A 25,954-nucleotide genomic window follows, 5' to 3' on the forward strand; every position below is an offset into this window, starting at 1 on the left:
CTGTGTCAAAGTCATTTCCAAATATATTAATGTATTTGATCCCATTCAGTAGTGTGTGTGTGTGTGTGTGTGTGTGTGTGTGTGTGTGTGTGTGTGTGTGTGTGTGTGTGTGTGTGTTTTCACAGCATGGCAACGTTCAAAACACACAGAAAAAGAAGTGTATCTTTGTATCACCTTTTTTTCAACACTTTTTTAAAACCATATCTCAATATGACTCAACAGTGCAGGAAATGGTTACAACACAAGAAGATTATTTCTGTTTCCTCACAGGGTATAAATTTGTCAGTCGAAGCTTTGAATTGCGCCGGGACACCAAATCAGGCATCAAACCGCCATACTTCAAACCCAGTGATTGCATGGACTTTCTGATTGATTACTTGGTTTTCAGCTTATTTTATTTCTGGGTGTGATACACTTGTCCTCGTGTAGCTGATCTTTCATCACTGTGGTCTGCTATCAGTGCCTTGAAGTTCCTGAGTTCCAATTTTTTTACTCATAGGACACACAGCTATAAATCTTAAACAAAAGTGTCATCAGACGTGGACGTACGAGAAACATCTCATTACAGAACTGAGTACTTCCTGCTACTTTATATAAAGTAGCACTCAGAACATCAGGACATACGGAGCAAACATGCTCTGGCGCACAGCAGCACCTGAGCTCTTCTTAACTTTCCATCAATGAGGTAAGACACATCTCCTGCCAATTAATATATATAAGATCTTCAAATATAGCACCTGAGTTGATGTAGAAGCTACAGACAGAGTTTACTTCCTTTTTGATGCAAACTAAAGCTGTTGGTTTCTAAGGGAAGTGTTTGTTCTTATCTGAAAGTGTTATAGTACAGGTTTTTTTTTTTTTAAAAAGTGTGAACATTTCCTGTTTCTTCTGTAAAGCAGTGCTATAGTCGGTGCTCCGAGGATGTTCACCCAGAGAGACTGAAATGAGCTGAACTCAACTTTTATCAGATATTTATCCTCACATCCACCACGTCTGCTTCACCAGCAGCAAGGTAAGACACTGACATGTGTCTCCAAGGACACGTTTAAAACCTTTGTACTGGTTAAATGTCGCTGGTTTGGGGGTCCACTGTTTCCTTTTATGCAAAGTGTTAGACAAAGTTAACTTCCTGCCCTCTAAAAATGTTATTTACTATTAGAATTTGTGTCACAAAGGAAGTTGGTTTATCTACGTTGTGTACTTCCTAACTAACTCTGGACCCTTTGCTGCAGAAAATACAGAAAAATGAACATTAAATGTGGATTCTGCTTGTATAGACTGCCAGATTTACTTAAAAATGCAGTAGTTCTGTTTTTTTCTGTGAAAATGTAGCAACGGGTGTGGTGAAAGCCACATGACCACTTCATCATAAGATGCCACTCGACGACACACAACACATGGCCTGACAAGATTATTCCTTGTGTTTGTTTCTTTTTACTATAACATCTATAACTCTTTAATAGTTTTGTAATACATTTTAATCTTTCCTTTTCAGGTCTTTGGAACAACAATGATGCTGCTCAGCATGAATACGTATCTGGCTCTGCTATGGGGAATATTTGTTTTGTTATCTACGGAGTCCATGAGTGTTTCCATACCAGTAACCGGCAGAATTAACACAACCACTGAACCCAACAAGACAACCAAGCAGCTGCCGTCAATCAGTGCACACGTGGTTCATAAAGAAACAGAGACGCAACCTGCGACCCAGCAGCCAACTCACAAACCTGCAGAAGCTTCTGCAACAGCAAACACAGTTTCCCCTCCGACACCCACAATAGAAACGGAAGAGGCCACTGTCGCTGAGAGCTCAAATGACATCACAGCTGGTTTGGTTTCCATGAACACTGCAGCAGAAACTACAAACAGCTCACGTCCACGACTGCTTGATATCTCCACAGCAGTGAGCACAGCTGCAGGTGAACCTTCCCTTAGCACGACGATCTCAGAAACAGCAAAACCTACAGAGGGTCAGTTGCATCAGCAGTCACCCACCACTCCGACTGACATGAATTCTTTCTCTGCAGCGACCTCTGCAGCGTTTTTATCAACAGAGACTGTGTCTTTGCCGCAGCCTACATCCACTAAGCCTGAAGTTACATTTGAGGTATCTTCAGCGACCTCTCCTGCTTCTACTCAGACTTCAGTCTTCATCAAGAACCTCAGCCGTTCTTCAGCTTTTACTACAACTACAATGACAGAGAACCCCACCTCTGAGGCAGCGCCTGTGTCTGACCCCACTTCCATGCCTTTCACAGTCAGTGAGACCACCACCAGCACTGAGCTTTCATCGACGTCTCAGCCCATGTCTGTAATGAGAACCCACATCTCCACATCAGCGAACAACGCTTCTGAGGCAGCGCCTGTGTCTGACCCCACTTCCAAGCCTTTCACAGTGAGTAAGACCAGCACTGAGCTTTCTTCGATGTCTCAGCCTGTTTCTGTGACAAGAACACACGCCGCCACTTCAGATGTTACTGACACAGTAGGGTCGAGCTCTACCAGTGAGCCTCCCACTATTTTGTTCTCAAACAATTCTGCCACCTCCACCGCTGCCTCCACCAGCCCCATAGGGATCTTCAGCCCTCATGAGCCCACAACGTCACAGATTTCAATGAACAAATCAACTCCGGCAACTACGACAGCGCCGTGTGAAGCCTCAGAGAGCCTTCCCAGCTCCACAGTCCACCCCTGTTCCAGCCGGGGCGTGGTGAAGCACTGCCTCATCACCATCGCCGCCCTGGCTGGGTTGGCCACCGTTTTCATGGTTACTACCATTGTCCTCTGCACCAAGCTGTCAGCAAGGAAGTACAAGGTCAAGAAGCCTTCACAGTCTACAGAGATGATATGCATCTCGGCCCTGCTGCCTGAGAGGACTCAAACCTACACGAGACAACGCAACCCAGTGCCTAACGGTGTCCTGGTGATCCACCATGGGGGAGACAGTGATGAGGATGGAGGAGATAACCTCACTCTCAGCAGCTTCCTTCCAGAAAATGACCGCTATGTGTAGGCAATATCGTTATTATTATCAAGTAGGCTACGTGCTTTCATCAGACCTCAGATTGGACTGATCTGTCTGATGTCAGTGATGTGGAAACAGTTGCTGTTTGAATAAATGCATACTTCCCCTTTGATGCTGGTGGTTTGGCTTCACTGCACGCCCTATTTCTGTTGAGGAAGAGACACAGAGACCGCACAAAAAATAAACAGTTACTGTGTATTTTTACACTTCGTAGTTTTACACTTACTCTCCACTAGAGACTTTATGTCAGGATGAAGACAGTGATCAAAGATTAAAAAAAAAAAAAAAAAAAAAACATCCTGAACTGAGCCCTGATGGTGTTTCACTTAGCAACAGGAGACAGGAAGGCTTGTTTCTTTGTTTGGATTACTGTTCTTCACAGACACTGTTCAGTTTACAAGTGCTATTCTGGTAGCAGTGAGGCTTAACTGTATGAATGCTTGTTATTTGACTAATGGTAAACGTTTGGGTGTTTGTGTAGAGATGGACTTTCTGTTCCCAGGATAATTTATTAATGTCTTATTTAACAGACTGATAACAGTTTATTTTACAGGTCTGTTATTGTCTAATAATTTCTCCCAACCTTTCTGGAAAGTACTATGTAATTTGGTAATCATTTTAGGGAACATGGTTCACACACTATTAGTTTAGTCAGTTGTTGAAGTCCCTTGAAAGAAACTTCTCCATTAAAACCTAAGAAAAGATTCTTGGTTACACAAGCATAGCATTCAATAAGAATTGATTATTTGAACACATTCTGTATTTTTTCTGATTATCAGTGGCAACATCTTTTTAAGGAGATTATTAGAAAATGATTAGACTTTATGGACCTGTAAAATAAGGTTTTACCAATGTTTTTCTTGCTTGTTCCCTTCAACAGATATCTGTTCTCTCTGAAATTTTAAATAAAAATGTGTTCTGAGTAAAACAGATCAACATTTGCACTGTTCAACATAAGAGCTCAAGTGAAAGGTTTTTTTGTTCCACATCCTTATGTGTCTTTAAATAGTTAATAGTCATAATAAAACTGATCGCTCTGGACTAAGACAGTTCCCTTATTTATGAAAGGCTTTATAAAAGGCTTTTATTCTACCCTGGACTGGATTTCATATTCACTTCCCTTCCTGCATAAAGCAAACAGAGCCCTGAATGCTTATTAAGGCCATGAAACCATGTTTTTCTTCTTCTTTTTTTTTTTTACGTTCAGCAATGTGCAACCAAAACAGACACCGGTGACTATCAACAGAGCTGAGACAAATGTAAACCTGGAGGATGCAGGACCTCATCTCAGGGTTCTGATGACCATATAAAGCTAGACTCGTCTTGACTGATCACAAACACAGCAGACATGCCAAAAATGCATTCACACACACACACACACACACACACACACACACACACACACACACACACACACACACACACACACATGACTTGTAGGCTCACTCATACGCAGTCACACTCTCCCTAAAGTAGTCACACACACCGTGTGAGTTTAATTGCTTGCCTCTGGAGAAAAATCCCCCTTGTCTTGGCTGTTACGGGTGTTTTGTCCACACAGGAAACATTAACCTCTTCCTGCTTTAGCTGGTCAATCTTACAAGCTGCTCTCTGACTCTTAGGCCTGCTGTTAGTCATCAGTGTCAGAGGCTGAGGTTACAGGAAGGGCCAGGCTGTCAATCAGAGGCTCCTTCTGCAGAAAGCACAGAGAAATACTTTTTAAAGAGAACTTAAGTTGTTGATGGAGATGGGTTGGTTTGTGATGTTTTTATAGTCGTAAAGTATTCTTTCTTTTCCATCCTGACAGCGTTGTCTTGGTCTTGCACATCCAGTTAGCCACACAGGAGAGTGGAGGGGAGGTCCCTGCCCCCACACCACATTATAAAGTCCTACCTAACAAGAACAATCTGTGTGCAGGCTGGAGAGCTCAGACACTCTTGGGGAAACTGAAGGGGGAGGAGAACAGTGGAGAAGCAGAAGGAGGGATTTGTCCTCATGGTTAACGACATCTCTTTTTTTTTTTTGCACTACCCAGACAAACCTCTGGCCTGAAATCTGAAACTGCAGAAGTGGCGTGGCTCACTGAGCATTTGCCACTCTTTTCTGTGCTCTCTCTCTCTCTCTCTCTCAGTTCACTTTTTCCAGACTGGCTGCACTCATCCTCACAGGGGATTCCAACGGAAAAACACTTCTGCCACAGTAGATGGTAAGTCACTCCATGTAGATTTTCCTTAAAATGTATGTTTTCTTTCTTTGAATGTTGCATACTGAAGAAGCACTGGGGTTTCTTGACATCATGTGAGGTCACATGTCAATTGAAGTGACTGATGTGACAGCATCATGATGCTTTCAGAGCAGCATCCAGCCTCAGGAAGTAAGAACACTATTAAAAGTTAGAGTCAATCTTTTGTGTCAGTTTTAGACGTTAAAGTGGCCCAAAGACAGAATCTAGGTTTGTTGTCAAACAAAAAATGTAAAATTTGTTGAGTGACAATTCATTGAGTGTGTGTATTTACATATGACTGCTTTATGTGCCTATGTTTATGAGTGTGATGGCATGTGCGGCTGTGTATATTTGGTCTGGGGTGAGTGTGTGATTAATTCTGAAAGAAAAACCTCCCACCCCCCTTTTTCCAGATGAGAGCAGAGTTACATGTGGCCCAGCTTGCACACAGATGGAGCAGAATAAGGATAAAAGTGTGGGAGCTTTTGCCAGTTGACACACAGACTGAGCAGAGAGCTGATTGTGATCAAAATAAATAAGTAGAGCAAACTAAAGCAGGGTTTTAAAAGTCGGTTCACCCAATTTGGTAAAAGCATATTTCCCCATATAGCCCCTGTGGTATCCAGCCGTGCAGATAGTTTTGGTTTTGTTTGCCTTTCTTTAGAGATATCCGTCTCTGAGTTCTGCTGCCACCCAATACCACATGGGGTACTTATTTCAGTACACAATATTGGAGGTTTGATGCCGTTTATATGGATGTTTTCACCAAATGGATCTTTACTTCTCAACAGAACTGTGTACTGGGCCCACTATGTGTTAGCATTACATCCAAGTTACAGAGCTAAGCATCCATTTTGCAGACGACAGAAAGTCTTTTAACAACACATTTGCTATTCTGAAGAGTCTTGGAAGTCCAACTGGATGAAAATATATTCTGTTTGCTGCAAAATACAAAATAAGTTTAACCCATTTCCCAGTTTCGACCATATTAAATATTAAAAACACACAAATACAATAATACAAAGTAACATCATTATAGACGAATATAACTCATAATAAGACTTATTTATAATTCTGTTTCTTGTACAATCTTCAGTGGACAGAATATTTTGTCATCCAGATGGTCAGAAGAGTCTTGGAAGATACTGGAAATGTTCTCCAGAACAGCTGAAAGTGTTGTTTAATGACCTCCAGGGTTTTTCCAGAGGTATCTACAGGTATTTATTTTTCAGAAAAACAGATGCCCAGCTCCGTGACTTAGATGTAATGGCAATACATGAGAGGCACAAACTGTCTTCACATATGGCACTGACATTTACTCACGTCTACTGTTATTTCCAGATCCTGAGGGGAAACGATGCTCCCGATGGCCCTTCGTCTGATTGGTTTGAGTGTTGTGTTTTTCATCAGCAGAAGCTCGGCCACACCTCTACCTTTTTACAGTTCTCTAGAGGGAAGTACAGATGAGGAAGAACTCAGTAACATAACTTCCTTTCTGCCCACCAGCAATGTTTCCTCTGAGTACCAAACCACACCTGTTGGCCCCACACACGTGGAAAGTGACTTTCTAAGTCAAGTTGTGAACTTTCTGCAGGAGAACATGCTCCTTATCCTTGTTGCAGGCACTTTCATCCTCCTTGTCTTCCTTATTATCTGTGGGGCAATTTTCATGAGCCGCAGGCGCAAAGTCAATGCCTACTACCCTTCCTCCTTCCCCTCGAAAATGTATGTGGACCACAGGGACAAAACCGGAGGTGCTAAACCCTTTAATGAAGTGCCAGAAAAACCTGCTCCTGAGCAGAAAAGTGAAACAGTGGACTCTCACAAACAGCTCCAGGCAGACATTATGAGGGCAGCCAAGAGTCTGCGCACACCAAATAAATCTGTTGATGCTGCAGAGGGAGGTGGCTCCAGTCAGAAAGTAGCAGACCACAGTCCCGAGGACAGCTCTAAACCAGATGGCAGCATCCTGGACCAGCAGCTACCAAGTCTCCCCGAGGAAAAGGAGTTGTGTGAGCTCTCTGAAAGTGAAGCAGCTGCATCGGCAGGCAGCCCTCAGCTGAATGCTCCAGAGGATCCAGAGGAAGACGATTCACGGGAGCCTCTGACTGGTAGGAGTCTGCGGCCCTCCTCTCTGCATATTCACAATGACTCTGCTACACTTCAGCTGATTGCAGGAGAGAAAACTGCCTTCTAACTATTCTGAACAGTGACCTGAATGTATATTTTTTATGCTTTGAATTCATGAGTGACAATTTGTCCAGTAAACCTTTTAAAAAATGTCTATAAGGGAAAAGCAGGAAAAAGTTGCTAAATGACAATCATGTGGGGGTTTTTTTTTGCAATATTTTATGTTTATATTCAGTGCAGGAAAGATACGTATAACAGCCTGTTGCTTTGCACTGACTGGATATATTATTCATGCCATATAACATTAACATCTGGTACAAAACAAATGTATTTTTATGAGGTGATTTCTGTGTCGTTCAAAGAGATCTCACTTAGTGTGCGCGTAAGAACCACTTCAGTAAACATTGTGATATGTTCTTGTACTTTGTATTTCTGTGCAAAACAGTGAGTGTTGACAATGTTTTACAGATCAGTATTTGAATATTTAAGATTAGTCAAGTATAGAAAACAAGAGATCATTGCAAACGTTTTGGCATTATAGCAGGAACTGCAAAGGTGTAATCGATAGCATTTATGATTACATTTCATTTAGGTGAACCAGTTCAGTTCAGTTCAGTTCAGTTTAGTTTATGAAATATTCAGGCTGCTCAAAGTAATAAACTGCACTCAAAACACACAGTGTGATTCAAGATACTTTTATTGCAGACTGTCAAGGAAGCATTACTAAATAATTATAAATTAATCTTAAATTCAGTGGACCCTCTCATTGTTTGAAGCCACTTTGCATATCAAAAGGTCAGTGTTTGGGAGTGCAGGTGGATACTGAAAAAGCTGTCAGCTTTATTCACCATCTCCATCACACCATTCAAAATCAACACTCCTCAAACTTAAAACAATCTCAAAAATAAGGCTCAGCTTTTGTACCAACAACCCAAACAGTGTTTACACATTGTGCGTTTATGTGACAGGCTAAAAGGTACAGTATACAGGGTTAAAGGACAGAAAGCCTGGTGTAACACAGCTACATAGGGTTGACGATGGTGTACATATCGTCAACGTTATACTATAATATTTCAGGAAAGTGAGGTGGCCATGCTGGACCACTGCTACTTCTCTTCTTGGCAGCAGGAAGCAAGTGGCGCCCAGCTCAGAGAGCGAGTGCTCCGTTTAATTGCTGGCCCTGACTGCCTCCTGCTGGTCATCCTGTTGCTTGAGGCGATAGTCAGCCAGGGCAGCCTTGATAGCGTCCTCCGCAAGCACTAAAGGAGAAACAATTAGAGGTTAAATACATGCATGTGTGGAGCAGTCCGTAATATCATTAGAAAAAATTAAATGAAAACTTACTAGAGCAGTGAAGTTTAACTGGTGGAAGACAGAGCTCTTTGGCAATGTCAGTGTTCTTTATCATCAAAGCTTCGTCCACCTGGAAAGAAAAGCACACAGCTCCAGTATCCACAAAAACCCTTCCAGTCGATGATAAGACACGAGCAGGGCAGAATAAGTAAGAGGCAGAGAAAGACGTGTCAAGTCTGTAGTGTGTTCACTCACAGATTTTCCCTTCACCCACTCGGTGGCCAAAGAGCTGGAGGCAATAGCAGAGCCGCAGCCAAAAGTTTTGAACCTGGCATCCACGATCTTCCCCTGGTCATCCACCTCAATCTGTCAAAATGAGAAATTTAGAGCTTTACTCAAATGCCAACAGGGGAAAAGACTCCATTTTAGAAGTCTACAATTCTTAAAAACTGCATGTTGCCATTTCTTTTTCAAACAGTGGATTAAAATAAATATTTCTATCCCTGAAAATAAATGCTTTATACTAATACTAAACTCTATGTAAGACTTAGTGCTATCTACTTGGTAAAGAATGTTATTCATCAGTGCTCCGTGTGTGTAGCTCTTCCAAGTACTTTAACTGTGTTCGTGTATATATATATATATATATATATATATATATATATATATATATATATATATATATATATATATATATATATATATCAGGCTTAATGGCTGTACAAAAGGTTGTAATCCATCTGTGATCAGTGACAAACATACCTGCAGCTTCATTACATCTCCACAGGCTGGAGCGCCCACCAAGCCGGTCCCAACATTCTTGGACTGTTTGTCCAACGTGCCCACATTTCTTGGGTTCTCATAATGATCCACCACCTTCAGACAGGAAAGAAAGGAAGCACTGTGTTAGGACAAAAAACAATGTGCAAGTACAACAAGTGGGTTTTGGGACACTGATTAGATTATTCCACAATACAGAATTAAATGTGGTGAAGTAAGACAACAGCAGCATCCTGGGTGGGTTTTTGCCTTCTCTTATGACCATAAAAACGTCTAGAAGAAATCTTGAGGACGACTGTTATACAACTACAAGTTTTCATTATGACGTAAGGGACATTGAAATAAACAGATTAGGACCGGATTTCATTGTCAGCCATACAAGCTACAGCATCCTGCCCCCATCCTCCCCCTCCCTCCAAATTGCTGAGTCACTGTGACCGAAACAATATGAAGTGGGTGAGCTTTTACCTAAAAATTACTATATTTAATTCAGAAAATGTGATTTCAAATTAGAGTATGTCTCTGTTGGTTTGAGCTGAGGCATCCACATATTATTTAATATCTTCAGGTTCTAAAACTAATTTTATGGTGCAGAATAAAATGAGTTAAAATGTCTTTATGATCTAAAAGCTTTTTAAAAAGGTATCTTTCAGTGTACGTCTTCGACTAAAAGCAGGTAACAGGATGCTCACCAGTTATTAGCCCATGAGTACAGTGCGTCACAGCCAAAAAAAAAAGCCTCAAAAAGCTTCAATAAAATCTACATTATGTTTTAAGCCATTCAAACATCCAGGGGGTGTGAATCATCTATTCACTAAACAAATTAAACATGTATCTTCAATTCTCCACAACCCTGTGTCTCCATGTTGCATCAGACATTCACATCATACAATAACACTCAAACTGAACATGTGAATAAAGCTGTTAGATAGTGGAAAAAGATGCTGCATCCTCATGAAGATACATTTCTTTCACAGGTATAACAGAACATTTACAGGTTTCTAGCACACTGAGCTCCTTCACTGGCAGCCCTTAAAGCTTATTAATCGGATGTGATTCGAGTATTAAAGCTTTGACCAGCTGGGGGACAGATTAGTGACGTTATTTTATAGTTTTAAACTTAGTAACAAGCTAGTATAAAATATAATAATGTTAACTAATGTTTCATATTAGTCCTATTTATCCCTTCCTGTCATACTCCCTCTAGGTATTCATATAATATCAGCTAGCTTCTTGTGGTTAACCAGCTCCATATAATTACCTGAACCTACAACCACATCCACCTACTCGTTATACTCTTATTACATAAAGCTACACATGGCTCAAGGTGGCGAATAATAGTAAACATTAAGCAAACAGCAGCTAGCCCACTGTGCCGCAGCCGACTTTAATAAAACTATAACAGGTTTGTTGTTTTACCTTCTTGTGGTAGCAGCACTGGGTGATGAACTCCGGAGCAGACAGCCTCCTGGTGATGAAACCCAGAGGACTCAGACACTTCTTTGCCACTGTACCCGCCATGTTGACAGACAGAAGAATGGCGCAGTTTCAAAAGCGAAGAGCAACTTGAAGCACAGCCCCACACGTCACTGTCAGGGGGAGGAGCTAATCTCATCACATCTGCGCATGTCCAGGTGGTGGAGGGTAAACATCTGACCTGTAAAATAAAGTGTTACATAAAATAATAAGAAAAATAGTAACTGTAGCTATCAGAAATAAGTATTAACCAGCATAAAGTATATATAATTTAATACAATATTATATATATATATATATATATATATATATATATATATATATATATATATATTTAGGTGAAGAATAAGTACCTAATCATTGCAGTACATTGCTTGGTCAAATGCACTCACTTTTCACCACTGTAGGCAACCCAACAATAAACAAATAAGTAGTTCAAATTAGTTTTGTTGGTTAGTTGTCTTGTGATTGTTCTTTAAAAATAATTTACTCAGCTTTTTTTCTGTTACACAACAGCATCATATGATTTTTAGGGAACTGCACTAACAACAACACCATCGATGTCAAATGTGAGTTGAAAAATTAAATTGCTAAATAAATTAGGAGAATCTGACTCCTGTTTTATGTATTTATGTCACTTGTCGCAGGCACTGGTAGGAATTCTTGGTCTCCTGAAATAAATATATTTCACTGTTCACCATATACACTGAAAATAGAGTTGCTTGTACAAATCCCTTTACCTGAATGACTGAAAACCTTAATAGACCGTACCACTGTTTCACGGCTTATTATATGATGGTAATTAAAATCTTAGTGCAAATATGTCCTACTACAGTACAGTATATCAGAAGCTAACAGTCCTTAACACGTCTGAATACAGTTTCACAGTTACAAAGAAGTGCGAGAAAAAAGCCTCCTGCCATTTGTTGCACTAGAAGAATATATGATTTCAGGACTGTTGATTCAAGATAAAAGAGGTACAGTCGTAGTGTGTAAACATAAAACATGTATATCTACAGCCTTCGCTTATATCCTTTCTAAGTTGAATTCCAATGGACAGATATGAATTGTTTAGCTTCATGAAATAAATTTGGTTTTAAAACATTTGGTGGTTATTTTTTCTTAAAGATAATATAATTGGGAAGTTGGTAGTTCTACTAAAAGTCAAGTTACACAAGATGAAGAGAGGTTTTGATGATGTGTGATACAGTAACAGATCTGTAACACATGTTCTCTGGTACTTCTGGTAATTAAGTAATTAAAATAACCCAAAAGTGTAATTTTTGACATTATATCTTTTTACTACAGCCCTATAGTCTATAAATAAACTCATTCATTGACGACTCTCTATGAGTGATTAACAAACTATGCAATTCTGGCTAAATGAGTCACACCATTGGTTAAGAAATGTGACCTTCTGGTTTTGTGTCTTTGTGTGAAGGGGATCTCCTTTGGCAGATTGCAACAGTTTCTTATAGGCTGTTGTAAGACTTGAAATATCTAACAATGTCAGAAAACATTATTTTTTAAATTTATTTTAACCTTTGTGACCAAGTGAACCCTCTTAAAAATGCATTCACCCACAAACACAAAAACATAATATATATGTTTTTGGTAAGAGAGAGGTAGGGAGACTCTGTCTCAGCTGTTGAATGATATCGATTCTGGTGTTTTGTCTCTTTCGTCAGTAACACTGCCCAGGAAACAGAAGTGAGAAGTTGAAACTGGTCGCAAGGGAGTCAGTAGGACCTTAAGGTGGTAGCCTCGACATCGACACATAACGTGAGTACTTAGGCATATTTTATGTATTTAAAAAAAAACAAAAATTGTGATCTGTTATATTTAAATATGTGTGTATATGTTTAAAAAGAAAGACACTTGTGCTCCATATTTCAGGAAAAGTCACCAGCATGGAAGTGGATTACATTGAATACGATGATTACACTCCAGACAATGGAACTGAAAACAACTCAACCACAGCTGGACTACTGAATCTCAGTACTTCTCGAACTCCTTTGACTCATGTTCTGGTGACAGTCAATATCTTTATTTCGCTTATTGGCCTCGGAGGAAATTCATTAGTGATCTGGATCTGTGGATGGAAAATGAAAAGAACGGTCATCACCACCTGGTACATCAGTTTGGCCATTTCAGACCTTTTGTTCTGTGTCTTTTTGCCCCTGGAAGTATTCTACATGATAACTTCGCACTGGCCTTTCGGACTGGTGTTATGCAAGCTCACATCCTCCGCCCTGTTTCTCAACATGTACAGCAGTGTGTTTCTGTTGGTTCTGATCAGCACTGATCGTTGTATAATGATTTCCTTTCCTGTGTGGTCACACAACCACCGCACAGTGCGGAAAGCCTTTGGAGTCGTGGTTCTCATGTGGCTCTTTTCTGCAATCCTAACGCTGCCCTCGCTGATCTTCAGAGAAATCACAGTCCATGGCTCAGTCACTCAGTGCTACACGAATTACTCGACCCATTCCAGACACAAAGTTGTGGTACTGACTCGGTTCATCTTCGGGTTCCTGATTCCTTTCCTAGTGATTGTCTTCTGCTGCTCGGTGATTGTTGTGAAAATGAGAAATTTGACCATCAAATCAAAAAAGCCTTACAAAGTCATGGCGGCGCTCATCTTGTCATTTTTCTTCTGCTGGGTCCCCTATCATAGCTTTGTTCTTTTAGAGTTAGACTTCAGTAACCACAGCCTGGAAGTGCTTAAAACTGGCCTGAAAGTGGGGGCCACTCTGGCTGCGGCAAACAGCTTCATATCTCCAATTCTCTATGTGTTCATTGGTAATGACTTCAAACAAACCCTGAAGCGGTCTGTAACATCAAGGATAGAGGAGGCAATGGCGGAAGATTTTCGTACAGGTGGTCTCAACCACTCAAGGTCTAAGTCAATGGAAGTGATTTAAAATGAAGCTGAAACCTTTATCATCAATGAGTATTTCATGGTACAGAACATGATTGTAGAGCTGCGTGACATTGACAAAATGATACGTCATGGCACGTTTAACCTTGCATGTGTATAGGCTGCATATACATGTATCAATGATTTATTTATCATGATGATAAAACCGAACCAGCTATTGATTGGCCACTAATATTCATTCCTGTGTCTTTCAACTTTTTCAAAAATCTATATTGTCTCTATTTTTTATCTTATCTTTATTTATATTTTTCTACACTTGATTGTGATTCTTATGCGCCAATGTGTCAGATTCCTTGTATGTGAAAACTTACTTGGCAATAAACCTGACTCTGATTCTGACTCAGATATTTTGTAGTTTTAGATTGTTTTTATGTGTGTGTAAATGAATTGCTTGTGTGCTGTGATGGACGGATAAAGTATTTTGAATTGAATAAAATTTACAGTTGACAATATATTATAATTTGGTTTAGTTGTGAACTAAAACCTAAAATTATGAAGTGAAACAGTCAGTGTAAATATGTGCCTGTTGTTTCTAAAAAAATAAATACCTTTATACTTCATGTTGTGGATCCATATTTAACATTTCTAAAGGGAAGTAAAGATACATTTACATTCTGTAAATTTCAAACTTCCCTTTGATTTAATGTAGCCCGACTTGCATGCAGTACTGTTATATTTTATTGTTGTATTTGTTTTATTTTAAAGTGAATAAAAACATATTAAACCTGTTTTTAGGAATGTTTCTATTAATAAAACATCAAAAGGCAATGTGAGAGGATCAGTTCCCCTCAGATTTGTGGTCCTTTGAGCTCATATGTTGTCCCACTATGTTAACTCTCTGGTGAACACTGTGGAGCACTGTTAGCCATTGACGTGCCAGTTGGTCGAGGCTAAAACAGAGCTAAAAAGTGAGTTAATACTGGATTTATAGTTGCCTGTTGGAAAGTCCAAATGAATCAGAAATACTTTATTGATAGTATATAAGCGTATATAAGTATAAGAGCCTATGTACCTATATTAAGTAATAAATATATACACAATATATGCTAATATATACAAAGTAAGATTAGATTATACTTTATTCATCCCACGACGGGGAAATTCACTCGTCACAGCAGCAAGTAAGTAATTGGAGGGAAAAAAATAAATACAGATAAAAGACAGATATAAAAGCTATAGTGAGTAGTGGTGGTAATTTGAAACAGAAACTACAACATGATCAGGTGGTGCAGGTGTTGTAGAGTCTGACAGCAGCAGGGATGTAAAGACCTGCGGAACCTCTCCTTCTTACACAGAGGGTGTAACAGTCTGCTGGTGAAGGAGCTACTCAGGGACCTCACAGTGTCATGTAGTGGGTGAGAGGTGCTGTCCATGATGGATGTCAGCTTATCTAACATCCTCTTCTCACCCACTTCCTCTATGGAGTCCAGAGGACAGTCCAGAACAGAGCTCACTCTCCTGATCAGTTTATAAATAAATATAAACATACGCCACAGAATGAATGACAATGTTGTCCTGTGGCTGCTTGATGTGCAAATTAGTTTTAAATAATTAAGTGTTTCCTAAAATGTTATGTTCCTAAAACTTTACTTTATTGAGCTGCCCCAGGTCTCCAAAAGATGCTGATGCCTGATTGGTTGTGGTGGGCACCTGACAGACCGGACTGAGGGCACCACAACCCCGGTCAGGCTCGTAGCCACGCCCCCTGCCGCCCCACAAGATCTACTACCGGTTACTAGAGTGTTGCGGATGTGTGATGCAACCAACTGTAAGGATATTTTCTCAACTTCTCAACAAGTTTTAAATCTCAGTTTAGAAAACCACACCCTTGAACGACAGTGTGAACTCACGCTGTGGTGTTTGTTGTTAGTTGTTTTGTATTTGGTGTCTTTTTTTCGGTCGCTAACGTTAGCTGCTCCGTAACGACACCTTTCCTAGATGGAAGCTAACGTTAGCTAGCAGCCGATTTTAGTCGATTTAAAAAAGAAAAAAAGAGTTATTTATGTCAAACTCAGCCTCTCGTCTTCTCTTCTAACTATTAACTACAGGCTCCATCCACTGGGCTTCCCTTATGTACTTATTTTGAAGCGCTGGGTGCCAGCGGAGTCACCCTACCTTAGTGGATCTATCTTTGAGCTAAATGGCCACCGCTGCCCCCCCTCCAGCCTCTGGCTCGACTGCGGCAACTGACAATGCAAGTCCCGGATCCAGCAGCTCTACTGCGGCCGACGGTGGCAACCAGGACAGTACCTTCGAGTGTAATATATGTCTGGACACCGCCAAGGATGCAGTGATCAGCCTGTGTGGACACCTCTTCTGGTAAGACCTGCTGGCTGTCACTCATGTTTACAGTTTTTTTTTTTTTAAAACCCCACCAGTCAGGGTATTAAGGCCACATGCAGCTGAAGGGCAGTCCAGATCCAGATCAGTCTAGCTAATCTTACTTTTCATATTATTGTACAAGAGAACTGGGTATACACTGGTTTGTTGACATACACCCTACTGGCCAAAATCAGCTTTGAAAGCCAACATTTGGACCCAACAACAACAACAACAACAACAACAACAACCAACCATCAGTAGTTTTGTTGATATCTGGCCATTTGTTGAATGTGTACGTTATCTTTACACTAGCAGTAAAGCAATATTAGTCCATATTTAAAGATCACCAGGCACTTGCAACTGTGCATTAATACTGAGACTTTACAGAAATACCTAAAATAAGAAATATTAGTTTACTTATTCAATAAATAACACATAAGTACTTCTGTAGGAGTTCAAACATGTTATATAACTTTCTATGGTAGCACTTTTGGGCGATTAAATAATACTGCTGGTTTAATGTTTACAGTTAGGCTGAAATATAAAAGTATGCTTTAATAGTGTGTAAATACAAGGCTGGAGCTGCAGGTGTAACAGTATTCGGTATGTCCCAGTGTCTGTAGCCAGGCTCACCCTCTCACACGTAACTCTAGCCAACTTCTGTCCACTCAGGAGAGGTCAGGTCTTTAGCATTCGGTCTGATATCAGTAGGGACAGTCCCAGTTTAGTTATTCATTGTCAAAGAGAAGATAAATCCCAAAGGAAAGACGCCATTTGTCCTGTTTTCTACTCTCTTTAGTAGCTGAGCTCATTATTGACTTTGTGAACAGTGATGAATTGTTTTCCTTTGTTTATATACATATGCCATTTTTTACACAGTTTTAGGACACATTTGTGTTACTAATCAAACTTCTTCCCTGTCCAACACCTCTACCCTCGTCTTCCTCTGCATCCCCTCCCAATCAGTTGGCCTTGTTTGCATCAGGTAAGCTGAACCTATCTTTGTTTTGACAGTGCATTATTATTGGTGTTATATAACTGATGCAGACAGTCCGGTCTTTAATGGCTCTTTATCTTTATGCAGTGGTTGGAGACCAGACCCAACAGACAAGTGTGTCCAGTGTGTAAAGCTGGCATTAGCCGAGACAAAGTTATCCCCTTATATGGGCGGGGAAGCACAGGTCAACAAGACCCCAGGTGAGTACTTTTAATCTATTAGGCTTCAGGGTATTATGTAATCACAATACACCCCAAGGATTCTCCGAACGATGTTTACATTTCTGCTTTCTTTTATTCTTTTATAGAGAAAAAACACCCCCACGACCACAAGGGCAAAGGCCGGAGCCAGAAAACCGTGGTGTAAGTACTCTGCACAAGTATATAGTCATGGTAATGACAAAGTATATGATTTCATAATTTTGTGCTAGATCAATATTTTTTTGATGTTAAGTAGCTTTATCTAGCTTTTCAGTGCAATATCAGTTCTTATAATCCATTCATGATGAAACCATTACATAGGATTAGGTAGGTGTAGTGTAAACCTGCACTTTATTCATTAACAAAAGGACATTTCCCACTGGGATCTATTAGATGTTAAGCACTGCGGTGCAGGGACATCCCTTGTGAATGATCACAAATTGCACTGGCTATTGCGTCACATCTCACTGTGTTAAACTGGACCTCGGATAGACATTAAGAGAATCCACACGTCTTCATGTTAGTGATGAAATGCATGTTTCACAGGGCTTTCAAGGGTTTGGCTTTGGAGATGGAGGTTTCCAGATGTCATTTGGAATCGGTGCCTTTCCATTTGGTATTTTTGCTACAGCTTTTAACATCAATGATGGAAGACCACCTCCAGGTATTTATGTTTTACACACGTCACCACGACCACTCTGTGTATTTTATCAGCAACATATTAAATAACCTGTTTGAACTATTTCCCCAAACAGCGGCCCCTGGGACACCACAGCACACGGACGAACAGTTTCTGTCTCGACTCTTCCTGTTTGTCGCTCTGGTGATTATGTTTTGGCTGCTGATTGCATAAACGCATGGAAAGACAACATCTTGGGGTAACCCAAATGGTTTGACAGACATCATCACGGTTTGCACCAATGTGATTCTGCCTTCTTACATTTTCTAGCTCCTTGATTGTTTTTTTTTCTCCTTTACACAAACGTGAGATTTGAATGAAGCATTTTTTTCCAAAATAAAAGATGCCTGTAATTCAGGGATAAAAACGTTCAAAGTGTACCACGTAACCATGGTTACTTAATGTTTTAACTCAATAACTTATAATAATAATTTATATTTCCTGCACCTAAACTTCATCAGCCAACGGCTTCAAACATCGTGCTGCTTATACAACCTCCCCCCCTCGTATATCTACATGCATCTTTCTCTCTCTGTTGTTGGTCATTTTTTAGACACATAAGAGGTTATTCAGGTGAGAGAAAGTGGAGATCACTCAGTGCTTTTTCACTTTTTGCATTTTTGACTGAATCAGGGCTTTTTTTGATTGTTTTGCTTCTATTATTGTATTTAAAGAAATATTCTGCCTAACAAAATAAGTCCACCAGTGCTCATTCATTTGGATTTTCATTCACACTTCCAATCCAACCAATATGTTCTGAAACCCATATGTTTCAGCCTATATTTGGTTGCCTGTTACCCTACTTAGGTGGCTTTTCTTAAGGTTATTTTTGGGCTTTGATAGCCTTTTATTAGACAGGAGCAGCTGTAGAGAGACAGGAAAGTGGGGAGAGAGAGAAACGGGGGGGGGGCATGACACGCAGCAAAAGGGCCACATGCTGAAATCAAACCCAGGCTGCTGCAGTAAGGACGCAGCCTGTGCACGAGGGGCAAAGCTCTAACAGGTGAGCTACCAGGGTATAGGTATATAGGTATTAATTTAGGCCATCTGGTCCCCGTGCTCTCATTTAATGGTCATAGCAGGAAAAGCACAGGTGTTAGTAATAACATTAAGGATGACTCTGATCTATTCCAGTGTCCCAGGAGGTCATAACAGTATGACAGCCATTATTATTTATTATTGACACCTGTGCTTTTAAGCTGACATGTCAAAATGTCTTCCATGTAAAAGGTATTCATATAGGCCTGCATTTTATTTTTATTTTTTTTGAATTGTTGGAAATCTTAATGAGTTACACGCTGAACACTAGCATGTGCCTCTTCCATGTTGTCTCTCCGTTCACTGATTTACTAAGAATTCTTTTTGTTATATAGCTGTACTTGATCTCACAAATACATCTCATCTGCAAAATGTACCAAAATCATACCAAGATTTTTTGGAATCAAAACAATGTCAGACATTGTCTCTTTATTTTAGATGAGATTAAAAAAGCAATGTGTTGATGCATGTAAGCAGTTAAGATTAATTTATGAAACAGTGTTCCTCTCCAAACTGGAAAGTTTCTTTTGCTCTGGTTTCTCTGTCACTGTAATTAAATGTAAAATACTGTAGATTATTACAGAGTTAATGAAGATTGAAAAATAAAACAACTTTTCTAAATGTGAATTCACTCTATTGACAGTAAAAACCATGTAAATAAAGATGTTAATCATAGTCTGTTTGTCGTCTTATTAAGGTTTAAATTCATAATCCTTACTCATCTAATAAATATGCAACTCCAGACACACCAAACCGGAGTGGTGTGGAAATATTCATCAACCTGTTCAACACTGAGATGTGTTGAAAATGTAGAGCAACTTGAGCTATTCTTCACTGTTAATTTCACATGAAAAAGGGGGTTTACTGCAAACTCATCCATTCTGTGCTGTAAAAATATATATTTTGGTCATTTTGTGGATTTTTAGAAAACAAAAGTAAAGTACAAAAGCAGTCAGTTTGGTCTAGTCCTGCGTTTCTGGCTCCGGCTGTTTCTCTTGAGATTCTGACTGTGCGACGTTGAACTCTGCTTCATACATAATCTGCTGGATCTTTATTTTTGTCTCGCACCTTTTCTGTGGAGCGAGTCGCTTCAGAGCAGGGACAAAGCTCAGTAGAAACAGTTCATCCTCATCCCGCGGCCTGTTGGGAAACGAGGTGCCATTGTCTTTGACTAGCCATTTTGTTGGGGATGTTGTACTTTGAGAAGAAGGCAGTGAAAGTGCCTCTTGCATCAGGCGCCGTTTCCTTCCAGTTTTGGTGCTCGGCGTGATCTGCTGGCCTGACGGCATCTTAGCCAGAACAGCCAGCTGGGCCATCTGTGCGTCTTGAGACACCGAAGGAAGCTGAGTCATGAACGCTACCTGGGGCTTGAGGTCAGGTTGACTCACAGGGACCTTCATGATGGACTGCGGCGTCTTGACTGCGTCAGAGGAAGCGCTTTCTCCCTCCGCGCTGCAAGACTCGTTGTCAGGATTGTCGTGGTCGTCGTCGTTGTTGCCGCAGATGTCGGCCACTCCACTTCTTGATCCAGTGAAGGGTGCAATAAAATTCATAAGTTGTCTGTATTTCCATCTACTTTGCACAATCTCTCCTTGCTTCTTGCTTTTGATCTCCATTCGTACTTCCTTCAAGTACCTGTCTCTCATGTTCTTCCATTTTCTTTTACACTCATCAGCTGGAAAAGCAAAATATCAGTGTAAGAAGCAAGAAATCACTTTAAATATATTTTCTGTTTACTGACAATGAACAGGAATGAAAGATATGAAGCAGTCTGCAACCAGGACATCTACTAAAGCTGCATATGAGAAGAAAACTGACCACACTGACTTTAAACAATGTGGTTACTATAAAAATATTTCCCAGAAATTACATTCCCAGACATTTTGTGCAGATGAGTAGTCTGCTGCACAGATGTTAGACTAAATATGTACCTACATGGCTTGTGAGAAGTGTGCTCTTCAGCCCTCAGCCTACAAATATAGGTAATAAAATACACCCAGATATCATGTTGAAATTGTAATTATAGGTAAATGTTGATGGCAATGTATAGAATTGCTGGGTTTCTTGTTTCCCGGGCCCAGATAAATCACTGCTCACTGATCGATGAAATCACGGATGTTGGCATACAGACTAAATGAGGGTCTCTATGTTAAAATATTATGAAGCAGGACAAAATAACAACTGTACCTTCACACAGCTTTTTGACCGTATTTTAACTACAACCAAAAGCAGCCTAATCAATGCATGTTTTTTGAGACATTATGGCTGCAACTAATTATTATTTTCATTATTGATTAAATTAGCAATTATTTTCTTTCTTTTCTACCCAAATATATTGAATTAACTATTAAGCCATGAAAATCTGCAAATCATTGCAACTGTATATAATTATAAAATTGTAATTTTTTATATTATAAATTACAATTAATAATAATTGCTGATTCATAAATCAACTTATGTCTTCAGCTCTAGTGTTAATAATACGCTTGTATTTGACTAGACTGTGTCCACTAAAATCATACAGTGTTAACACATTAAAACTAATTAAAACATAATAATATCCCTAAAAGGAAGAATATTTGGTTAATGGCTGGTGGCAGATGAGTTTTAGCTACTCACTGAAAGTATATATAATTATATATACATTAATACATTAGATTGCATTCAGCTGTATAGGTGTATCTAATAAAAGGAACTGTGTAATGTGCAGTATATAATGGGGTATTCAAATAAAGCAACAGATTACTTAAAGTAAAAACGAAAGTGAATGATTTATCTTTAATTATAAGTCTTTATAAAGTTACACAAATAAATAACAATGGTTAATTCATTGTGGCTTTATTGATCTTGTCACGAGCTGTCTGGAGGTCATTGTATTTACGTGCCGCCCCATCATTAACTATGTCTCCGTGCACCTGATAATGTTTCGGGCCAGGGGCCCTCCGTTTCCCCCCCCCGGCTCCGGTGTGTTTCGTACCGCCTCCGCCACCGCTTCCACGAGACTTCCTAGAAGCCTTTCAGTACACACGGAGCTCGCGGTGTTAACGAAAAAGCACGCGGCTCGTTAAATCCGTGACGCGGAGCATGTTGTCCTCCCTCCGCCGTGCCGTGTGGACACGCGGCTGGCGGCGCAGAGGCAGAGCCGTCCGGTGCAGCGCGGCCTACGGGTGTGCGAGCTGCGGCTGCTACCGCTAGCACGGTGCGCGCGGCTGCAACCACACCACCGGGATGTAGTCGCGCGGATAAAAAAATAAATAAAAAAATAAAATGCTACAAAAATTTCCTGCAAGCGACATTGTAACTACCTCCATCTCCTGGAAACACCCAATGTCTGTTTAGTCGTCCGCGTCCAACATCGGCTAAGCGAATAATAACTGACAGTAAAGTTGTGATAAACAAAATAAACAACCAAACACTCACATGGGAGACCCAGTGCGATACTGATGTTTCTCCAAGCATTTGCCCGACTTTCAGTGCAGCGGTAATTCGGCAAAGTGACATTGTACAGCTCTGGGTAATTAAATACAGACAATATTAACTTATCGTCCATTTTGCCCTACTGTTGTGTCTGTGCTGCGCGGACGCGGAAGCGGCAGTCTTCTCCCGCCTTTTCCGCCCATCTGCTGCTCCAACGCGAGTTATCGCGAGTGGCGGGCAGCCTGCCGCGCTGTGTCGCTCTGCCGTTCAAACGTTGTGGGGTTTGGTCACAGGGGGGCGCACGACTCTACTGCCCTGCTCTGCTGTCGGGGTTGAGGGCAGGGGTTCCCGACCTTTCCTGAAGGTGACCCCCCCACTTTTTTTCTATTATTTATTCATTTAAAAACTATTATAAACTGTACAATTAACCCAAATAATGAACTCAGTAACTGCAAGAAGTTTGGATTTGGATGAATTTTGAGCCGATTATTTCTTGTTTCTGGAACTTTTTTATTACAATTTTCAGTCTGTATTATGTATTTTCTATCATTTTTAACGATCGTACATACTTCATATGCCTCCTTCCTGACAGATTCAGTGTCTTCTTATTGTTCTATTAGCTCTTTTCTAATGCAGGACCATGGCTGTTTAAAGGCTCTGGGAATATAGTTTTTGCTCAGATCTTCAAAGTTTACATCTCAAATAATAATCTAAACTTAAAAACTAACAATTTACTTCACATTTACATTTACTTTTCTCCACAGAAGGCCTACTGTGTATAGCTACACGCCCCCCCTGTAAAGCTTTGGCGAACCCCTACTGCCCCAGGTTGGGAGGTATAGTCCATATTGTGTTATTATAAGGGACAGGGGTCATTTCAGCTTTGGGAGGCAGCAACCTGGTGCCCTTACAAAAAGCATAAAAATAGCATATAAATAAAATAACATTTTTTTTGTTCTTTAACCATTTTGATTACTGATACAGATACAGATTACTCTCTTGTCAGAGGTAACAAACTTCAACTAAAAATGTTAAAAAATACAACATAATATTAAATTACAAACATATTCAACCAGTTTTTTTTTCTCACCCTTTTTAAATATAATTCTCTACACTGCTTTTACAAAACAAGAATGTGTCGTTGCACTGATATTGGGATGTTAGGATTTATACAGACAGAATCAGAAACCTTTTTGCTTGCGAGTGATGTGAGAATTCACACTTGTGCAAACTTTTGATGGACTAAATCCATCATGGCCTTTGGGAGGGACTGTGTGTCTCTCTCCTTTGGGATACAGTAGCCTACAAATTGCATATGTATTAGTTTATGTGTGTTTTTTGTAACATATAAACATTTGAATAACAAAACCCGTGTTCACCTTAGATGAAAAAGCCTGTTGAAGACAAATCACACAGCAGATCCCAGAGCTCATTATCAGATTTCAGGGAAAAGTAGAAAGAAACATAATATTTGTATTTATACAACTATTAGATATGCAGTTTCAACCACGAGGTGGTTTTGCTGATTCCTCTCAAGTCCCCCGGGGGTATCACTATATCTGACAAGTCTGTTTTCTGAGCCTTGAACAGTTACTGTGTTTTGCCTGCACAAGCTCTCTCACACACATACACACACACACACACACACACACACACACACACACACACACACACACACACACACAAGCAAGCAAGTCTGGAGCAAACAGAGAGGAAGGTTGATCCTCTGCATTTCCTGGTCACACAGCTGCAATCTCCGATTCCCCAGGAGGTTTTGGGCCCCGGTCCAGCAGTGAAGAGAGACACTGAGCTTTTTCACACATGAGTAGTCTGATACCAGTTGGGGTTCTCTGCTGGTTTATCCAGTGTCTCCTCTCTGAATTGTACTTGATTTGTGTTCTTAATTATTCATGTTTTCATTTCTTCTCCCACCGACCTGCTGTTTGAGTCGTCATTAATGTATGATCCCAACACAAACCCAAAGGGTGTATTAGTCAATGATAATCATGCTGAAATGAATCCCACACGTCAGCACCATCAGGACAATATTTTCCAGAAATTACAAGCTTCACGTCACGATGAGGCAGAGAAGCAATTATACATTTTTTTTAGCCTTGGCATCCAAATCCGAACTGGTGTTTGGTTGACTTTTGTTTCTGGGGAAAGTGAGAGAGTAAAGAAATCAGTATTGTCCAATTGTCCTTTATATGCCACTTCAGGTTTTGTATTTGAAGGGTAGTAGTGGAACCATTTATGATGTTGATAACGTTTCCAAGGGACAATCACTTTAAATTGAAGAGAGCTCCTTAAAAATCTCTAAAAAAGAAACTGAATCAGCCACGGGGGCGGTGGAGGGTTTTCTTTACTTTACCTCTTGTACCAAATATTGCTTTTACAACAACAAAATGAACCTTTATCATTCTAATCCCCGGTAATGAATTTTGAACTGTTTGAACCAATGTGGATGTGGTACAATTCCTTCTATTGAGAACCACAATAACTGCAGATAGCAATCTCACATGCTCCGCAAACTATACATCAACAATCTGGGCGCTATTAAACCCAAGTGAAAAGGATGGGATGGTGTTTATTGTTATCTGTTTTCAAAAGCCCTTATAAGAGGAGCTTAAGACAGATTGTGGAAATCCATTAATTCTCTGGGTAAAAAAAAAAAAAAAAGGTGTATTGCCTTGTATGAAATCACAGGATTTGTTGGAGGAGGGGGGGTGAATTTAACCTGTAATAGCTTTACCTCAGCTGTGCACATTGACAGAGAAGTGAGACTGAAAGACTGCACCACACAGATAAGACACACGATGCATGATGGCGAATACAAACTACACGGAGGGACGGCTTTTTTCTGAATTTACTCTTGCCATTTGTGTTTATCTGTACTGTGTAATACGTACAAATCTATTAGTGTCACCAAGCACGTCACTGGCATGATGAGTCATTCATTCATTTGCAACCGCCTAATTACTGTGTGCAATTAGTATGCATTGTTGTTGTCAGTGCTGCCTCATTGTGTCACTTACTGAACATATCTACTAATTTGCAGATCATTGATAAAGCTAAATAGGAAACGTGACATTATGAAATAAATTTAACGGCTAATCCTCAAATTCAGCATACCCAAGTCTCTGGCCACACCAAAAAACGTTCATCTTTAAATCCAGGTTTCTAATACCGAGCAATCCCCTTTTCTCTAAAACCTCAACAATAAGGATCTTAGGAGCTCTCCACTTCTCATTTTATGCACTGAAATCTGATTTCTTTTGGAGAAAGGAATGAAGCAAGATTAACTGAATCTGCCGTCCTCCCTAACCTCTTCACAAAACTGCCCAGATTAGCTAGGAATTAAGTTTCAACCGTTTTATGTGTCTGGTCCATAGGGGGATTATAGTTTTACTATTTTTTTTTTTTTTTGCCTCCCAA

The 25,954-nt window shown here is 40.1% G+C and overlaps 6 protein-coding genes across 8 annotated transcripts; 4 read left to right on the forward strand and 2 right to left on the reverse strand.

Annotated features, from left to right (window-relative positions):
- Positions 1–269: 269 nt before the first annotated feature.
- LOC127370063 (uncharacterized) lies at positions 270–3,957 on the forward strand. Of its 2 annotated transcripts, none has more exons than XM_051411762.1 (3): positions 270–685; positions 897–1,012; positions 1,496–3,957. In XM_051411762.1, the coding sequence occupies exon 3, from the start codon at positions 1,511–1,513 to the stop codon at positions 3,011–3,013; it is 1,503 nt and encodes a 500-aa protein (XP_051267722.1). In that variant the 5' UTR covers positions 270–685; positions 897–1,012; positions 1,496–1,510; the 3' UTR covers positions 3,014–3,957. The 2 variants fall into 2 exon arrangements, with proteins under 2 accessions (XP_051267722.1, XP_051267721.1); XM_051411761.1 differs by having other exon boundaries at positions 900–1,012.
- Positions 3,958–6,606: 2,649 nt separating this feature from the next.
- Positions 6,607–8,055, forward strand: tmem119b (transmembrane protein 119b). Its single transcript, XM_051411764.1, has one exon. It carries the CDS (start codon positions 6,607–6,609, stop codon positions 7,444–7,446), a length of 840 nt encoding a protein of 279 aa, XP_051267724.1. The 3' UTR covers positions 7,447–8,055.
- A 3-nt stretch (positions 8,056–8,058) lies between these two features.
- On the reverse strand, positions 8,059–11,038 carry iscub (iron-sulfur cluster assembly enzyme b). The gene is made up of 5 exons (XM_051411765.1): positions 10,872–11,038; positions 9,435–9,548; positions 8,928–9,038; positions 8,724–8,802; positions 8,059–8,638 (listed from the first exon to the last, which is right to left on the reverse strand). Exons 1-5 carry the CDS (start codon positions 10,971–10,973, stop codon positions 8,547–8,549), a joined length of 498 nt encoding a protein of 165 aa, XP_051267725.1. The 5' UTR covers positions 10,974–11,038; the 3' UTR covers positions 8,059–8,546.
- Positions 11,039–12,557: 1,519 nt separating this feature from the next.
- Positions 12,558–14,426, forward strand: LOC127370064 (chemerin-like receptor 1). The gene is made up of 2 exons (XM_051411763.1): positions 12,558–12,710; positions 12,825–14,426. Exon 2 carries the CDS (start codon positions 12,839–12,841, stop codon positions 13,847–13,849), a length of 1,011 nt encoding a protein of 336 aa, XP_051267723.1. The 5' UTR covers positions 12,558–12,710; positions 12,825–12,838; the 3' UTR covers positions 13,850–14,426.
- A 1,112-nt stretch (positions 14,427–15,538) lies between these two features.
- On the forward strand, positions 15,539–19,777 carry rnf185 (ring finger protein 185). Its single transcript, XM_051412749.1, has 7 exons — positions 15,539–15,634; positions 15,915–16,185; positions 17,155–17,173; positions 17,273–17,385; positions 17,493–17,547; positions 17,932–18,049; positions 18,141–19,777. Exons 2-7 carry the CDS (start codon positions 16,007–16,009, stop codon positions 18,236–18,238), a joined length of 582 nt encoding a protein of 193 aa, XP_051268709.1. The 5' UTR covers positions 15,539–15,634; positions 15,915–16,006; the 3' UTR covers positions 18,239–19,777.
- Positions 19,778–19,981: 204 nt separating this feature from the next.
- On the reverse strand, positions 19,982–22,704 carry LOC127370575 (uncharacterized). Of its 2 annotated transcripts, none has more exons than XM_051412747.1 (2): positions 22,523–22,704; positions 19,982–20,777 (listed from the first exon to the last, which is right to left on the reverse strand). In XM_051412747.1, exons 1-2 carry the CDS (start codon positions 22,650–22,652, stop codon positions 20,065–20,067), a joined length of 843 nt encoding a protein of 280 aa, XP_051268707.1. In that variant the 5' UTR covers positions 22,653–22,704; the 3' UTR covers positions 19,982–20,064. The 2 variants fall into 2 exon arrangements, with proteins under 2 accessions (XP_051268707.1, XP_051268708.1); XM_051412748.1 differs by having other exon boundaries at positions 22,408–22,528.
- Positions 22,705–25,954: the final 3,250 nt, after the last annotated feature.

This window comes from Dicentrarchus labrax, unplaced genomic scaffold (assembly GCF_905237075.1).
Source record: "Dicentrarchus labrax unplaced genomic scaffold, dlabrax2021, whole genome shotgun sequence".
In the NCBI taxonomy this organism is placed as follows: domain Eukaryota; kingdom Metazoa; phylum Chordata; class Actinopteri; family Moronidae; genus Dicentrarchus; species Dicentrarchus labrax.

What these genes read in the sequence shown, in the direction of transcription:
- iscub (XM_051411765.1), bottom strand. Translation starts at nt 10,973, where the DNA reads ATGGCGGGTACAGTGGCAAAGAAGTGTCTGAGTCCTCTGGGTTTCATC. An exon ending in AGTGCTGCTACCACAAGAAG is followed by an intron (nt 9,549 to 10,871) that starts GTAAAACAACAA and finishes TCCTGTCTGAAG; the next exon opens with GTGGTGGATCATTATGAGAA. An exon ending in GAGATGTAATGAAGCTGCAG is followed by an intron (nt 9,039 to 9,434) that starts GTATGTTTGTCA and finishes TCATTTTGACAG; the next exon opens with ATTGAGGTGGATGACCAGGG.
- rnf185 (XM_051412749.1), top strand. Translation starts at nt 16,007, where the DNA reads ATGGCCACCGCTGCCCCCCCTCCAGCCTCTGGCTCGACTGCGGCAACT. An exon ending in CGGAGCCAGAAAACCGTGGT is followed by an intron (nt 17,548 to 17,931) that starts GTAAGTACTCTG and finishes CATGTTTCACAG; the next exon opens with GGCTTTCAAGGGTTTGGCTT. An exon ending in TGATGGAAGACCACCTCCAG is followed by an intron (nt 18,050 to 18,140) that starts GTATTTATGTTT and finishes TTCCCCAAACAG; the next exon opens with CGGCCCCTGGGACACCACAG.
- LOC127370063 (XM_051411762.1), top strand. Translation starts at nt 1,511, where the DNA reads ATGATGCTGCTCAGCATGAATACGTATCTGGCTCTGCTATGGGGAATA.
- LOC127370064 (XM_051411763.1), top strand. Translation starts at nt 12,839, where the DNA reads ATGGAAGTGGATTACATTGAATACGATGATTACACTCCAGACAATGGA.
- tmem119b (XM_051411764.1), top strand. Translation starts at nt 6,607, where the DNA reads ATGCTCCCGATGGCCCTTCGTCTGATTGGTTTGAGTGTTGTGTTTTTC.
- LOC127370575 (XM_051412747.1), bottom strand. Translation starts at nt 22,652, where the DNA reads ATGGACGATAAGTTAATATTGTCTGTATTTAATTACCCAGAGCTGTAC. An exon ending in TATCGCACTGGGTCTCCCAT is followed by an intron (nt 20,778 to 22,522) that starts GTGAGTGTTTGG and finishes TTGCTTTTCCAG; the next exon opens with CTGATGAGTGTAAAAGAAAA.